Source organism: Telmatherina bonti (genome assembly GCF_933228915.1).
Source record: "Telmatherina bonti genome assembly, chromosome: 8".
Taxonomy (NCBI): domain Eukaryota; kingdom Metazoa; phylum Chordata; class Actinopteri; order Atheriniformes; family Telmatherinidae; genus Telmatherina; species Telmatherina bonti.
The window spans coordinates 31603316-31620097 of NC_136626.1; the positions used below are offsets into that span (position 1 = coordinate 31603316).

General features: G+C 39.8%; 1 protein-coding gene across 1 annotated transcript in view; it reads left to right on the top strand.

The window, feature by feature from the left end:
• Positions 1-12506: 12506 nt before the first annotated feature.
• prdm5 (PR domain containing 5) overlaps positions 12507-16782 on the top strand; it is a gene marked incomplete at both ends in the record, with an annotated part of 45854 nt that continues 41578 nt past the window's right edge. The window contains 2 exons of the mRNA XM_079245568.1: positions 12507-12599; positions 13294-13377. Of these exons, the coding sequence (XP_079101694.1) occupies positions 12507-12599; positions 13294-13377 (177 nt within the window). The remainder of the gene's footprint in view (positions 12600-13293; positions 13378-16782) is intronic.

The following is a 16782-nucleotide window of genomic DNA, read 5'->3' on the forward strand; positions in this document are numbered from 1 at the left end:
CCTGCCAATATTCATGTACATAAAGACTAAATATAGAACAAGTAATCCCTGTGTCACCCTGGGTGTCATGTTCTTTTACCAAGCAGTTAACGTCACCATCGAGAAGAACGAGTTCACTGCACATTGTTTCTAAAGAGACACCTTTCTAAAGAAACATGGTTGCATAATCAGACACTGATGCAAAGAAGCACTTCGGGGATTATCTGATCGGCAGGAGATGCATCTTTGCATACTGCTTTTCATACTTCTCTTCATTTCTGCTTGAGTTTCATTCATGTTCTTATGTGTAATAAAAAAAAAAGAAAAAGATAAAGTTGCAGAAACTTTTTAGATCACAAAATACTGATGATGCACATGTTTACAAGAGTAAATGTGATGTCTATATGGAAGTAGTCATGGTACTGGTTTGTATGATGATTTTCAGAATGATCAAATACAATAATGTGACTCCAGAAAACTGATGGTGTCAATTTAGAAACTGCATTTTATATGTTAAATAATACATGATGTTAGTGTAGCAATGAATGGTCCAACAGGTCGAAAATGCTTGAAAAAAACTTCAACCTGCCATATACACCACCTGACAAGATACACATCTACTCATTAAGTTTGACTGAGTGTGTGGGTCCAAACTTTTTACTGGTTCTGCATATTGTATTATAAACATCTCAAATAATAAGCTATCACATATATATTATTCTTTTCTTTCAGTAAGCAAATAAAGCAGGTCTGTTATTTTTTTCACTCGTTTTGCCACTTTGTTTCTGTATGTTCAGTCAGGATCAATTAAAGGACCTTAAAAAGAAACTTAACAATAAATAAAGAAACATAGAAATATACACATATTCACCATATAATGATAAATGGTTAAAAATGTTCATAATAAAAGAAAGAATCTGAACTACGAGACATGCTATGGCTAAAAATGAACGTGCACCATGTTGTTTGAGCATCAGCATGACACAATACACATGACTTCATAAAATGCCTTAGGAGTGTTAATTCAAGGTAAATACAAAACAAACAAACAAAAAAAGCTAACAACTAAGTGTTCATGAAGGATAGCCAACATTAGCTATCATTAGTTGTCTTTGTTCTGCAAAGTGTGTTTAGTTTTGTTTACATATTAGCTACTGTTAGCCACTATTGCCTATCTTGTTCATGCTAACATTTAGAGTTTTGTTTGCAAAACAGAAAATACTAGACACCATAGTATGTTGACCTGTATGAATTAAAATGTTCATACGCGGTAGCTGACAGTATCTACCATTAGCTGACTGTATTATGCAAACAAAAGGATTTTAGAATTTCATTAATAGGTTTGTTTAATGCCAGTATGAGTCTTGTAAAGTTCTGTCAGTGTAGCACAGCTTCAGATTTTTTAATTCCTTTCTTTGTTAAGTGCATTTATAAAAGACATCTCGGCTGGAGCGTAACATTTTGGACAAGAAGCTAATTTTGTCTGACAAATACAAGCTGCAACTTTGAGCTCAGAATTCAAGCTAACCATTAAACACCCTGTATTTTATATAAGCTAAATTAATAAAACATTACTTCATTTAATGCCACGTGTGCAGTTACCCAGTCACAGTATTAGCAACCTTGGTTCATCTGAAGTAATTATTCACAAACTTTTACATTTGTTTTGTTTCATGCAACTGATCAGCCTGAATCAAATCTGGTGGTAAATAAAAAGAACCACAAGAAATCAGAGGCAGCTCTTCCGTGCACTGCAGTGATTACTCCACCACTTATGGGTATGACATGGCCTTACATGTCTCTCTCCGCTCCTCGCTCTGCCACACACTTATATACAAACCTCATATATCAAAGCCCTGCACTCATTACTGTGCAAAAGATAAACATAGTGAGCCCTGCACATGGTAAGCTCTCAGACAGAGGTTTCTCTGTATGTTCTTGGTTACATAAATGTAGGTGAGATCTGCTCTATACATTTTTCCATCCTAAACCTCTCACCAGAGAGCTGGTCGTCTTTTTTTTTTTAAAAAAAAAAAAAAAAAAAAAAAAGCTTCACAGCTGATATCCTTCACACGTGTAAGATAACATTTGAGCAGGTCTGGCCAGCTTTTATTGGTGGCAGTTTACAGGGATACCCATGACACTCCCACTGCTCTCTGGAAGCTCCTTCACATTGTTCCAGGGCAACGGCAGGTTAATGGAAGCCAGGTGGAGCTTTGCTGCATTTCCTGCAACCAAGAAGTGCTTGATTGACAGCGAGTGGAGGTGGTAAATGGGAGTGAGGCTATCCAGAATCAGAGTCATGATGGAAACATGGCAATTCTTAGGAAACAGCTGCTTTTCTTGGCCACATCAAAAAGAAAGTTTTCCATGTACTTGAGGCTACTCAGTATGTGTGGATATGTGCACTCATGTGTGACTGGTCTTTTTCTCTTTGCTACGTGTTCAAGTGTATCATAACTAATCAGCAAGTCAAAGAGTTCTTATTTATTCTCTCATTATTTAATCTTTGTATATAAAATAAAATAAAATAAAATAAATATCATGGCCCATGTTACATTGCTTTGCAGTGTTAATCTAGTGTAGCAGCGGAGTGGGGGCCATGATATTTCTAATCCTGACTCAGTAGATCTAATTTCCATAAAAACCAAGTTTTTAGTGCCCAACCTAATTTACAATGAGGGCGGTTACATACCAAAGTTAACAGTGAAGTGTAAAGTTGTAGGATATTGAAAAGACTGTGAGGTACATTCATGCTGTATGTCCTCACTTGTTATTCTAATGTTTAGTTTGCACAGATTCTGAATCATCAGGACTCCAGCATTAATCATCAGGATATGTTTTAATGCTCTAAATATAGGATCAGGGAATAAATATCTCAATTCAACTCTATTCCTCAAGAACAAATATTAAACATGTTTACCACGTGCTACCACAAAAAAAACAAAAAAAACACATTTTCAGTTTAATTGAATGTTACGATTCCTGAATAAAACATGAATCTATCTGGAAGGATTGTAATTTTAATCTTTCAGAAAAAATAAGGGATGGATTTAATGGAGAATCAGATTTTAGCATAATAACTCCTTAGATGCCCCTCCATCTCTTTTTTCTTCTCCACCTCTTCTCTCCTCTATTGTTTTAAGCAAAATGCATCAAAATATAACAGACGAGAATGATTGTAAACAGAGATGTTGAGTGAGCATGCCTTACAAGATGGCGTTCCCTCCCTCGTGTTCAACATGGCATCGCAATCTCTATAGATTGTGATGGAAGGAGCCACTAACACCTCTATTACTCACCAACTCACCTTGTTTGTTTTGATATACTCCCCCCCATCCCCCCCAAATCTTGCCTTCTCCTGACTTTGGACCATAGGTAACCTTCTGAATGAAAACTCATCAAGCAAAGCAAAGATGAGCACTTAGTTGTTCGGTAAGTCCCAATATTACTAAATTACTAGAATATTTCAATTACTATAAAAATGAAAAACACAGCTTTTTCTGTTTGTATCTGTGAGTGTCGCTGGATGCATTTGCTGCACTCTGAATGCTGAGAGACACTTTCGGACAGAGATGGTGAAAAGACAGCAGAGGCTCAAACAGAGACAGCCAACAGACAGACACACAGGGAAGGCTTTGAGTGAAAATCCTGCGGTAGAGAGAAGCAGGGACGGAGCTCAGCTAGAAGGCGGTTAAATCAAACCATTCACACTAACACTGGTGCCGTGTGGCAAAAATCTCCAATGTAAACAGTGTAAAATGGAATCGTGTGACTTGAAAACTTGCATATGTGCACGGACGAAGAGCCCTGCCTGGAAAGAAAAGGAGTATACCGAGATGAAAATGATTCCACTCAGCTGCTCGGGGGAGAGATCATTATTGAGGCTCAGGTCCAAACCAGCTCTATACAGCTCTGATTTACCAAAGAGCCATGCAAAAAAAAAAGAAAAAAGAAAAAGAGGCTTCCTTCCAAACCCATCCTGACCAAGATCCCATTCCCAGGAAGGGTGGAGAGGGACCAGCCGCCCTCGGGCATTGCTCGTCTCCGCCGATCTCCATTACGATAACTCAAGCAGTGAAAAAAACATTGTTTAGCTCCATAATGTATGTTCAATTCTAAGGCCACGTTCATGTCTTCATATTAGATTAAAACAACACGCGATGCACAGGAGAGAATGAAGAAATTGTCCTGATGCTGATATATCTGCAGCCTAACACATTCTGGTCTTGATGTCTTGTGCACATGCAGGGCCGTGTGTGTTTGTGTTTTTGTGTACACACTGCCATTGCTCCCAGCAGACTGAGCTGCCTAGGGGTGGTCCCCCTGCTCATGAAATCACATCTAAGTGCCCGTAATTTCTCACGCTTAATCAGTACTGTAATTTCAAAAGGCTGCCTCTGAAGCCCCTCCTTATAGTGGCGACCCAGGGTTGTCAAATGAAAACATCGTTTATCCAGTGGCCTCGGAGCTTCAGGAAATGGTTTGCTGGTTATTTCAGCGACAGCCTTGAAAAAAGGGAGTTGTGGTGAGGGACTGCGGGGGTTTGTGAAACATGAAACAAAAGGTGGTCTGGCCCTTCAATCTGCAGTATCAGGTTTGGGAGATTCCAGAAAAATGCACACGTCCATTTGGAAAATCTTGCATGGAACCATTTGTATGTTTGCCAAAGTGAGGTTTTCTCCCAGTGAAAATATTTACTTAGAAAAAAAACTCTGAATGTATTTATTTCAACGCAATCCTCTCCTCCGCCGTGTCCTAAATGTGGTTTCTGTAGTTTCTAGCCCTCAGAGACTCTGGCAGTACAGCCACTGAGTGGCTCAGTGCCAAGCATATGCTTAGATTCGAAGTCTGCATCCTGTGGGGCTGAACGTCCAAATGTCTTCGACCTTGTCCACACTCACAGTTTTTTTTTTCCTTTTTTGAGCCCGTTGGAACTTTTTTTTTTCATTCATCAAACTTTCATATTCCATCTTTCCTTTTGCAAACAGTCACTGAAGATGAGAACCGCCTTATCTCTGTCTTTACCACCTCCACCGTCTGATAGATTTACCTCTTCTCACACACTCATGACTCCTCAACTAGAATACAGTGGGTTAATCATGTGCTAATTATTTTAGGTAACTCTGTCATGAAATGCAACATATGTCTAACCGCACCACCCTCTCCACTTACTATGTTTCGCTTCAGAAAGGCCAACGAACGCTTAACATCACGTTAAAAGTGGCAGATGACAAACCTGTGTGTGATACCTCTGTGAGTTTGTCCATTTATCTATGTGTCTTTTGCAGATCAGGACGACTCACTCTCAGAGAAAGTACTATCATCTCCTTTGTACTTGAAATGAAACCTTTTGCACTGGACATCTGAAACAATAACGAGTTGATAATCATTGATCAGAGCAGTTAAAAACTGAGCTTTCACGTGTGTGTTTGCATATCATCCAGTGCTAACACACACACACACAAGGTCCGAAAATGGATCTTCTGAGTCGTGTGTGACAAACGAGGAGACAACACAAACCCAGTTGCACAAATACTGACTTTGAATTTGATGCAACTGAGTGAACTGGCAACAAGTCAATAACATAAAAGAGAAGCAGCACCTTAGTGAGGTAGTACGGCTGTGTAGGGGTTTAAAAAATAGCAATAAAAGGTTTAAAATTAATTTTCTTTGATATAAAATAGCAAAAAAAAAAAAACCCCACAGAATATCCTATCATGTACAGTACATCGCTACACCCCCACCTGGCTCTGCTACGGACACACCCCTACCCGGCTTCACCGCAGTCAGTCTCCAGATTACTGACTGTTCCCGCCTGCATCCAGTCCCCTACCTGGCTTCTGATACCCATACTCCTCTCCCACACCTCGTGTCAGCAGTCCAAAACCTTCCTCCCTTCCCCCGCCCGACTCCTTCATCATAGGCCGCCGGTGGTTATCCAAAGTTGTTATTAAAATCCTGATTGACTCTGAGAAGTCCATCATGACATACATAATATTACCAAAATATTCCTAAATATAAAAAGAGACTTTCAGAACTCTGTATTTACCTCCATGGCCTGGGGGACATGGACCAGGTTCAGGTCCATGTCCCCCAGGCAGGCCTGTTCTGTCATAGAAATCACTGGATGAGTTTAGGAACACTTCAGAAATAACCTGCTGTGAAAACATGTTCACTATGCAATCCACAAATGCAGTTTATGCAAAAAAGAAGACATGTGTGATCATGATCGATAAACTGTATCACCCTCTCTGGGCCAAAGTTAGTTCAACATGGACTAAAAAAAAAAAAAGGAAAGTATTGTGCGGTCTTTGGAAATTTACAATCCTCTCAGAAATGATGCAATGCCTTCTAGTGAGATTATCTGTTTTATCGTCAGCACTCAGTTTAAAAATTAGCATCTCTGATGTTGTAAGCATTGTCTTTTTCAGGGAAGACCTTGCATATTTCAGCAAGACGATGCTAAACTACATTCTGCATCCAACAGTATTGTTTCCTACTGAAAGAGTCCAGGTTCTGAGCTGAGCCACCTGCAGTCCAGAACTTTCACAAGATGAATGTGGAGCATCGTTAAATGGAAAATGTGACAGAGAAGGTCAGAGTTTTATTTTAAGCGATACTGGAAATCATTGCTCTTCCAAAGGTCCTGCAACTGGTCAGTTCCCCAAATGTTTACAAGCAGTTCTTGAACCAAGAGGGGATGTTGCATAATGGTAAACATGGACTTGTCCAAATTGTCTTTACACATTTCGCTGTCACTAAATTTCTGAAGTGCCTCACTTTCGGCACTTGCTATGTTTGCTACTCTGATTGCGAATGAAATATTGTTTGTATTTGCAGATTGTTGAACCCTGTTTATGTTTATATTAAAGCAGAGCTCCACCTTTTTTGGATGAGGGGCTGAAAGTTTTTAGTCTCTATGTTTCCTTCCTTGATTAATCAGGCCTCCATCACGTCTGGCCCACGCAAGCAGGAAGTAACCAGCGCCTTACTTTTTATTTGAACAGACCAGTTTGTGGTTCAGGTTGTACGACTTTAAGAAACTCAGAAAAACAATAAAGTATGTAGAGAGAAATTAGCAGAAAAAAAACAAAAAAAAAAATGTCAGAGTTAAATTCTGTTGTGCACAGATGTCTACTAGTCTTACTTTGTCTCCATGCGGGTTTAACAGCAGCTCAGACATCAGAAACTGTTGTCAAAAGCTAAACTTATGAGGGAGCGCGTGCAGAGCATCAACAAGTGTGCAGGAGGGGATAAAGAAATGTTTGTCACTGTCTTGTGCTCATATGACAGCATTTGTGCAGAGCATGATCTTCTTTTCAAACCCGTTCTGAGCTCTTGCAGAGAAGAAACAAGAAGAAAGAAGTTTTCCATTCACAGATATCTGCATGTTCATCCCTGTTCACATGAACGGCTTTTAGAAACTAATCGAGTGTATCAGCAGTAAACATAATGGGGAAAGTATGTTTCTGCATAAATATCTAACACTAAAGGATGATTTACAAGCCAAACGCTTTCTTAAACCTATAATTCCTCCAGGTACAGACAGATGCAAGTTGCTTTCTTTACTGATGAACATGAAAACTAAAAGACAACAAGACAATAATTACCTCAAAAGAAAAGCAAAAACAATTGACAGATAAAAGAATCCTATAAAATAAATGGGCAAATTACTAAACCAGTTACTAAACCTTTTCATGGTAACTGAGGCAAATTCTTTCTACCTAAATCCAAAAAATCGACTTTATTTCATACCATATGAAGACTGCAAGAAGAGAAGGTGCTGCAGATATTACACAGTGCTTGAACCAATCGCCATACACTTCCGCTGACGCTAAAAGACGTTTTGTGTATTATGATTGGCAGCAGAACCTGCAGCGCGGAGGAGAGAACGATGGAGTCTGAAAAGGTCCAGCATATTTCAGTTTATCTGAACACCAAAGTACATCCCAGTGACTCTCACTGGGAAGTTCCAGGTTGTCAGGACCCAGTTCAACTCTCAGTACAGACTGCCTAAATCTCACAAATGCCTCTGGATTAGTGTTTGGTTATGAATGCCGGACTTCAGAGAAGACTTTGCTTTGTATGTTTTAGTGACTTCTTGTGCAGGTGTTGGAGATCAGAGGTGGAGGGGGGTTCACTCAGGAATCTCAGTGAAAGCTGAGTGAAAGTTAAAGGGTTGGAGGGTCTTCAGAGGGCACAGAGGAAAAAAGAGGTCATGACATCTAATCGTCCTGCCCCGACAGGCTGAGTCACTGACAGAGTAGTCACAAGGGAGACAGAAATGGACCAAGGAGGACATGGGTGGGACAGAAGCACACAAAGACCTGCTTAAAGACCTTAAAGACCAAGCTTAACATCCAAGTGTTACCCTTTCATATGGCTTAACGTGAAATACACCAGGAATATGACCCAGGCGACTGATTATAGCATCTCAAACACAGTTTTGGTCTGAGAGGAAAATAATCCCTACCGAAAGACATGTTTACCACCATTTTATAACATAAACTCTTGTCAAACAGCACTAAGGACACTCAAGCACACCGGCCCATTGACTCTAATGTAAACATGTACATCGTGATCCAGCCTTTGCTGAAACTGCCGGCCAACGCTCGTCATTTTGGACCAATCACAGAGCAGTTAGGCATTGAGCCACAACACAACAGGAAGCCTTTGGTATAAACACAAGCTATAAACACTGTAAACAAAACCAATGCAACACGGACGCCCAGCTGATTAAAAGAGGGGAGACGTTTGTAGAAGAGGTGTCTGAAAACAGGATATACACAAACAGTCAGTGATTAGAGATGATGTTAATCTCTCTCTGTGAGGCGAAAGTCAACAAATCAAGGTGAGAGGAGAAAGAAAGAATGTAATGGAGATCATGTGAGGATTGTTTCTGGCCTCATGGCCTCTATTTTTAGAACAGCATTTTTTTGTAAACTGCATCACTGACGTGCTTGGATGCTTTATCTTCTAAGATTTTACTTTCCCTTCATTTATTTTATATGTCATGTTTTCCTTTACCAGTCAATCTGGTTTGTACCCCTTTAATTCTTCTTTTTAAATTGCAGACGTGCCCTGCGATGGACTGGCGAGCTGTCCAGGGTGTACCCTGCCTTTCGCCCAAAAAGACGGCTGGGATAGGCTCCAGCTTCCCCGCGACCCTTCGTTGGACTAAGCGGTTAGGATGATGGATGGGTGGAAATTGCAGACGTGCCAAAATGACACTGTTCACTTTCTTGTTAAAGTACAGATTTGACTCAAAATCCCGTTGAAGTGAACATTTCACATCCAATGTAGTTTAAGTAAGACTATACTGTTGGTCATATTCAATAAAAATACATGTTTCCATTTAAAATAAAATGAAATAAGTATATAATTCAAATGTCAAAGAACCTCATTTTCAACATTTTGTGCTTGCTGTTGTATGAGAAAATATTCCCCACACCACCAGCAGCTTTCATCATAGTTGTCATGATGTTTCCAGCAGATTCTGATCCTACCATGTGAATGTGGAGCTGAACTGGAGACTCATCAGACCAGCAACGTTTCTCCATCTTCTATTGTCTATTGAGGGAACCCGGTGTGGTCTTCTGCTGCTGGAGGCCATCTGCTTCCAGGCTGGACGTGTTGTGTGTTCAGACATGATGTTCTGTGTATCATGGTTGGAACCAGTGTTTACTGGACTTCCTGTTGTCTTTCCATCATCTCCAACCAGTCTGCCCATTCTTCACTGACCTCTGACACCAACCAGACATTCTGGTCCAGACAACTGCTGCTCGCTGGATATTTTCTCTTCTTCAGACCTTCTCTGGAAACATTAGAGATGGTTGTGTGTGAAAATCCCAGTAAAAACTCAGACCAACAACCATGCTGCGTTTAAAGTCACGTAAATCTCCCTTCTTCCTCGTTCTGATGCTCAGTTTGACCTTCAGCAAGTCGTCTTCATCATGTCCACATGCAGGTTATGTGATCAGCTGTTTTCACCAAACAATTAAACAGATATATCTAATGAAGTCATGAATTCATGTGACCATGAACTCTCTTTTGGGGAAGTTCTGATGCGCTTATTGTGCAAAGTGAAGAAAATGGTTGCACTGATTTAATTATCATTGCCTTCCATCCATACTTGCATGTTATTACACAGGAACTTTGCTGCTTTTCACATAGCTCAGCAAAAATAACCTCCATCAATTTTTCCACATCACGACTGACCTCAAAACCCTCAGAAGTGTCTTGGCTTGAATTCATCTCCACTTCAGAAACCACAATGTAGCAACAGAGAATGGTCAAATCTGAGGCAGAAAACTGACGGGTCATTTTCCTTCGTCTGCATCACACTGAGAGACGAAGCAGCGGGTCCTGAGTTTATTCATCTAAAGGGAGAAGTGAAAGTGAGCATGATAACTAATTATTTAGCCCTATAATCACACACAAATCTAGCAAATTCTTAACATTTAGACAAACGAACTTTGTCAAGAGAAAGTGTTGCACAGATATCTATTAGCTTAGCACCTCATATTACTCATACATGTTAGTTTTCATATTTAGTCATAAGACTTCTTATCTCTGTAAAATGATATAACGAATGTATTTTTATAAAACACGAAGTTTAGTGAAGTTTGTAGGGTGTTTAGGCCAAAACCTATTTTTAAACTATTGTTAAATAATTTATTCTACTCTGTTGAATTCATGGGAAAACGCTTGTCAGTGAACACATAAACAAAATAAATTCAAGCTGAAGCACAACGAACTTATCTGAAGTAGAGAACAGAGGGGGTTTGGGTTAACAGAGAATGGGGAAACCGATCATGAGGATTTTTTCTTCAACTATGTCAAATGTTTGCGTGCATTAAAGTGCAACAGTTTCCTGTGTAATAACCCAACATTAACGTGTCTGCATCTGCAATGACAATCAAACTGGGCCATTTGCTTCACTCTGCCGTGTCAACTCACAAACTGCACTTAAAAGATCACAAAAAGAGTTTTTCTGATGCTGAGAGGGGAAAGACCTTCCCTGACTGAGCTGCTGGTTGGACGTGACTGTGTGTAGCTTTATATTAGAGCGGGATGTTTTCAGCCACTCCCATCTTTCACCTTATATTTAACTTATGATAAAGTTGTAAACTGAAGAAAATGGATGATTTTAATGGATTTAATCTCTGCACCCACATCTAGGTCCGTTGGTGGTTGCAAACATTTCATGTTAATTGTCATTCATTCATTATGGGTCACAGGGAAGCCGGAGCCTATCCCAGCAGTCTTTGGCGAAAGGCGTACATGGACAGCTTGCCAGTCCATCGCAGGGCCACAACCATTCACACTCACTCCTATAGGCAATCAACTTAACACGCATGTCTTTGGAAAGTGAGAGGAAGCTGGAGTACTTGGAGAGAACCCACGCATACACAGGGAGAACATACAAACTCCACACAGAAAGGCCACCGTTCAAGCCCCGCCCCAGCCGAGGATCGAACCAGCAACCTTCTTACTGTGAGGCCACACTGCAGCCTTTGTCAACCGATTATTCTAAATCAGGCGTAGGCAACTTCGGTCCTCGAGCGCCACAGTCCGGCAAATGTTAAGAGTCTCCCTGCTGCAATACACCTAATCCAAATCAATGGCTAAGTCGCAGACTTGTGCAGTTTGATGTCCAGCTCTGCACAAGTCTGCTGATTAGGTCTGACGTGTGCCAGGTGCGTTGCAGCAGAGAAACTCCTAACATTTGCAGGACTGTGGCGCTCAAGGACCGGAGTTGCCTACCCCGTTTCTGGAACAGGTGTGCATGGTCGGGATAGTTCTTTGGTTCACTTGCAGGTCCTTTTATTAGGAACACAATTTCAACTAATTCTAATTACACAAATAGCCAATCAGCCAATCACAGTGCAGCAACTCAGTGAATTCAGTCGTGTTGACATGGTCGAGATGACTTGCTTAAGTCCAATCTAAGCATGAAAATGAAAAGATCTCACACAAATACATCTTGGGTTTATAGAGAATGGTCTTAAAAAGTAAAAATATCCTGCAAGTAACAGTTGTCTAGATTTCTAGAAGTAAAACATGTCTGTAGAAGTAAAACACTGAAAAAAAAAATCACATAAAATGTGCCACTTTGTCCTGTAGTAATACGCTGCTGTATTAGTCAGGTTACCTATCAATACATGCTTTAAAAGGGTGGTTTAAGTGAGCTGTTTTCTTGGTTTTGCCACCGCTGGACAAACAGCTGCTGCAGCTGCATTGACAGGGAGGCTGCATTGCTGAGCTGAACAGCGCGAGCCGCAGGCTGCAGCGCGTGGCTCCGCAGAAAGCTCGCTCTGCTTACAAACTTTGGACCAATCAGGACGCCGCTTTGCTTTCCAGCAGCAGGAGCAGCAGAAGTTCAACCTGGTTTTTTTTTTTTTTTTTCCCCCTGAAGAAACTATCCGCTCTAAACATTCAAACTAACCATGCTTTTCCTCTTCTGCTGACTTCTCTTGTTGTCAACTAAATGTCAATGACGGAAACGTTTCTGAGCGATGACAATGTTGGGTATGTACGTGCCAGACAGATTTTCCTTGAAATCGTCCAAGGTCCAGGATGGAATCGGTCTTTACACGGCGAGACGAGTGAAAAAGGTTTGTTGTTTCTGTCTGGGACAACTTTAACGCGACTTTACAAGCCGGAAACCTCCCGAGCTGCTTTTAAAGAAGCGTTTTGGCGGAGCAGAAACATTGTTTTCTCGCCTTTTCCCTCCCTTGCAGTCGCTGTCAGTGAGTCTCAACCCAAGGCTCCTGTGACGTTTGAGTGCCACGTAGCTACAGTAACTGCAGTGGTCCGTGTCCACTTCACGGACTCATGCCGGCAGAGACGTGTCGTTTCGGTGGTGTGGCCCAACATTAATGAGTTAGATTTATCTTCACAGTTTGAAACTTTTTAGGTCTGTTTTTTTTTTTTTTTTTTTTACTCAACTCTACACATTCATGTCGTAAAATACACAGAAAAGACTTACGGGAGCTGTGCTTAGTTCACTGTCATTCTGGATGTATTGGTATTTTGATTTTTGCAGCCACAGCCTCTGAAGTTGAATATGAATACAACATGAACTACCCATGTTTCTTTCTCTCCACGCCCCTTGTAAGGTCAGAGGGAGAAATGTGAAGAACAGAGAGATGCGTTCAGGTGTCACACTAAACAGTAGGCGTGTCTTCGCCTCATCCACTGCGGAAGTCATGCCTTTATATGCTTATTGTGTTGCAGTATGATTTATTTTGGATGCCATTATGTTTTTGTGAATGCATTTGACAAGTGACCCCTGTGTTTATTTTCAAGGGAGAGAAGTTTGGCCCATTTGCTGGTGAGAAAAAGCTTCCCAATGAGCTGGATGAAAGCTCCGACACCAGGCTGATGTGGGAGGTGAACACACATCCACCCTGCATCATGTGTACTAGGGATGTGACCATATGCTTTTGTCCCGATTCGATTCGATTCAGATTTTTTTGGGTGGCGATTCGATTTAAATTGCGATTCTCACAATTCTTCAATATGGCTGATTTTGTAGATTAAAAACAAAAAAAAGTCAAACTTTTTTTTTTTTTTTTTAGCTTATCATTTTTTTTTTATTTCAATGAGGAAAAAACAACACAGTAACCAGACCATCATTCTGCCGCTATAATACCCAAGAAGACAAGTAAAAAAAATCAAATAAAACAATAAAAATGACCACATTTTTTACGATGGATTATGCTTATTCATTTGGAAAAACAATAGATTTTTAACAAAAAAAAAAAATTGATTTTAAAATTGTGAAGCAAAAAATCCTGATTTTCAATTAGATTTTCCCGATTGATAAAATATCTAAAGTTGCCATTCAACAAGCAAAGAGCTTTCTTTTACACTTCATCATGACTTCTGTAATAAAACATTGACTAAACAGTAAAATGAATAAATAGATGAATAAAAATAAAAACAGCAGCTAAGGTGCCCAAAGTATACTGTAAAAACCAGGGAAGAAAGAATGAAATCATAACATTTCAGTAAGAGGAAGCGACGTTATGGCAGGAATCTGTCTGTGGGCCACTCTCCCGCTGTCCTGCAGGGTTTAGATGTTTCCCTGCTTCAACACGACTGACCTAAATTAATGGGTTATTACGTAGAACTTGACAACAAGCTGTTGCATAATTTAATTTGAGTCAGGCGTGTTGCAGCAGGGATGCAACTAAAACCTTCAGGACAGTGGAACCAAGGATGTGAGACTGAGATCTCTGACTTACAGGTTGCCATAGAGCAGGGATCTCCAAATCCGGTCCTGGAGGGGCCGGTGTCCTGCAGGTATTGAAGGTTTCCCGTTTGCAACACATGTGATTCAAATAAAATGGATGTCCAATATGGATGTCTGTTGATGAACCATTCATTTGAATCAGGTGTGTTGCTACACGTCTAATCCCTGCAGGACACTGGCCTTCCAGGACCGGATTTGGGGATTCCTGCAACAGAGTCCAGCTCCAATACATCTGTGGCAGTGTTTCTCAATCCTAGTCCTCAGGAGCGACTGCCCTGCATGTTTTAAGTTTTTCTAACTCCAGCACGCCTGATGCAGATTAATCAAACTGTTCATCCAGTTCTTTGCAAGCCAGTCAATGGGCTATTTGTTTGAGTCAGGTGCTGAATTATCAACACATCTACTGATAAACACTGATCTGTGGGTTTAATTCACTCCTGTTTCAAAATCAGTCAGGTTTTATGCATCTCACCCAAGATCTGCCCTACAGTGTCAAGGCTGGAAACGGGAAAATGCAGGTTTTTATTGAGAAAAGACTAATTTTGAGTTACAAAGATACATTTTCTTGCCAACACTAAACTTTATTTGGAAATTAAAACGATATTACATGAAGTAGAATAAATAATTGTCTTTTAGACAACACGTGATGCATTTTTCACTTGTTAACATCTATGCTAAAACAATTATCAGAACAATGGTTGACATGGTTGGAGTGGGTTGGAACACACTTAACTTTATGAAGACAAACGTGTCATTTATGACACACAGTTTTTAAGACATTTTGCATGACTTTGTGGTAGAAACTTTACTCAAAACTCTGTTGTTCATCGTATAATACTGTTCTCCTTTACCCTGGTGGACACCATAAACAAAAAATCAAAATAATTTAGATCTATGGCATGATAATAAGTGGTAATTATACAAAAATAAATGTATTCATTTATTTTTTTCAGATATTGTTTAAGGGTCAAATAAAGACTTTAGTTAAAAAAAATCAGACTTTTCTCCTCAGTTGTTCTTAGGTTGGTTTTAAAAGGTTGTAGGTGAAACAACTATCCTCCTACATAAAAGTAAGAATGATTTCTTGATTTTATTTGTTTTAAAACTTGCTGAGACAGTGGAAAAGAAGAACGAGGGAGAGATCTGATTGCTGATTGTCATGATGGTGTAGAGATGTGGACCCAAAAACAGGAGAAGGGAGCCAGAGATGCAGAACTAGGAGGGTTTAATCCAGAAAACAATGGAAGGCAGAACTAAAACGTGGAACAGAATAAACGCAGGGAATTAACACAGGGTTGTAACACATGGGAGATTAACACAATGATCCAGTCCCAGGGAACAGAAACCAAGGAGTAAATATACACACACATAACAAGACACAGGTGGAATGGTTCAACTAATGAGACCAGGTGAGCTAATAAACAGGAACGTAAAACAGGAAACTAGACATAAAGGCACTAGGAAAACTACAAACTAAAACAGGAAACTAGACATAAAGGAACTAGGAAAACTACAAACTAAAACAGGAAACTAGACATTAAGGAACTAGAAAAAAACTACACACTAAAACCGGAAACTAGACATAAAGGAACTAGGAAAACTACAAACTAAAACAGGAAACTAGACATAAAGGAACTAGGAAAACTACACACAAAAACAGGAAACTAGACATAAAGGAACTAGGAAAACTACACACTAAAACAGGAAACTAGACATAAAGGAACTAGGAAAACTACAAACTAAAACCGGAAACTAGACATAAAGGAACTAGGAAAACTACAAACTAAAACAGGAAACTAGACATAAAGGAACTAGGAAAACTACACACAAAAACAGGAAACTAGACATAAAGGAAGTAGGAAAACTACAAACTAAAACAGGAAACTAGACATAAAGGAACTGGAAAAACTACAAACTAAAACAGGAAACTAGACATAAAGGAACTAGGAAAACTACAAACTAAAACGGGAAACTAGACATAAAGGAACTAGGAAAACTACACACTAAAACGGGAAACTAGACATAAAGGAACTAGGGAAACTACACACTAAAACGGGAAACTAGACATAAAGGAACTAGGAAAACTACAAACTAAAACGGGAAACTAGACATAAAGGAATTAGGAAAACTACACACTAAAACGGGAAACTAGACATAAAGGAATTAGGAAAACTACACACTAAAACGGGAAACTAGACATAAAGGAACTAGGGAAACTACACACTAAAACGGGAAACTAGACATAAAGGAACTAGGAAAACTACACACTAAAACGGGAAACTAGACATAAAGGAACTAGGAAAACTACAAACTAAAACGGGAAACTAGACATAAAGGAACTAGGAAAACTACACACTAAAACGGGAAACTAGACATAAAGGAACTAGGAAAACTACACACTAAAACGGGAAACTAGACATAAAGGAACTAGGAAAACTACACACTAAAACGGGAAACTAGACATAAAGGAACTAGGAAAACTACACACTAAAACGGGAAACTAGACATAAAGGAATTAGGAAAACTACACACTAAAACGG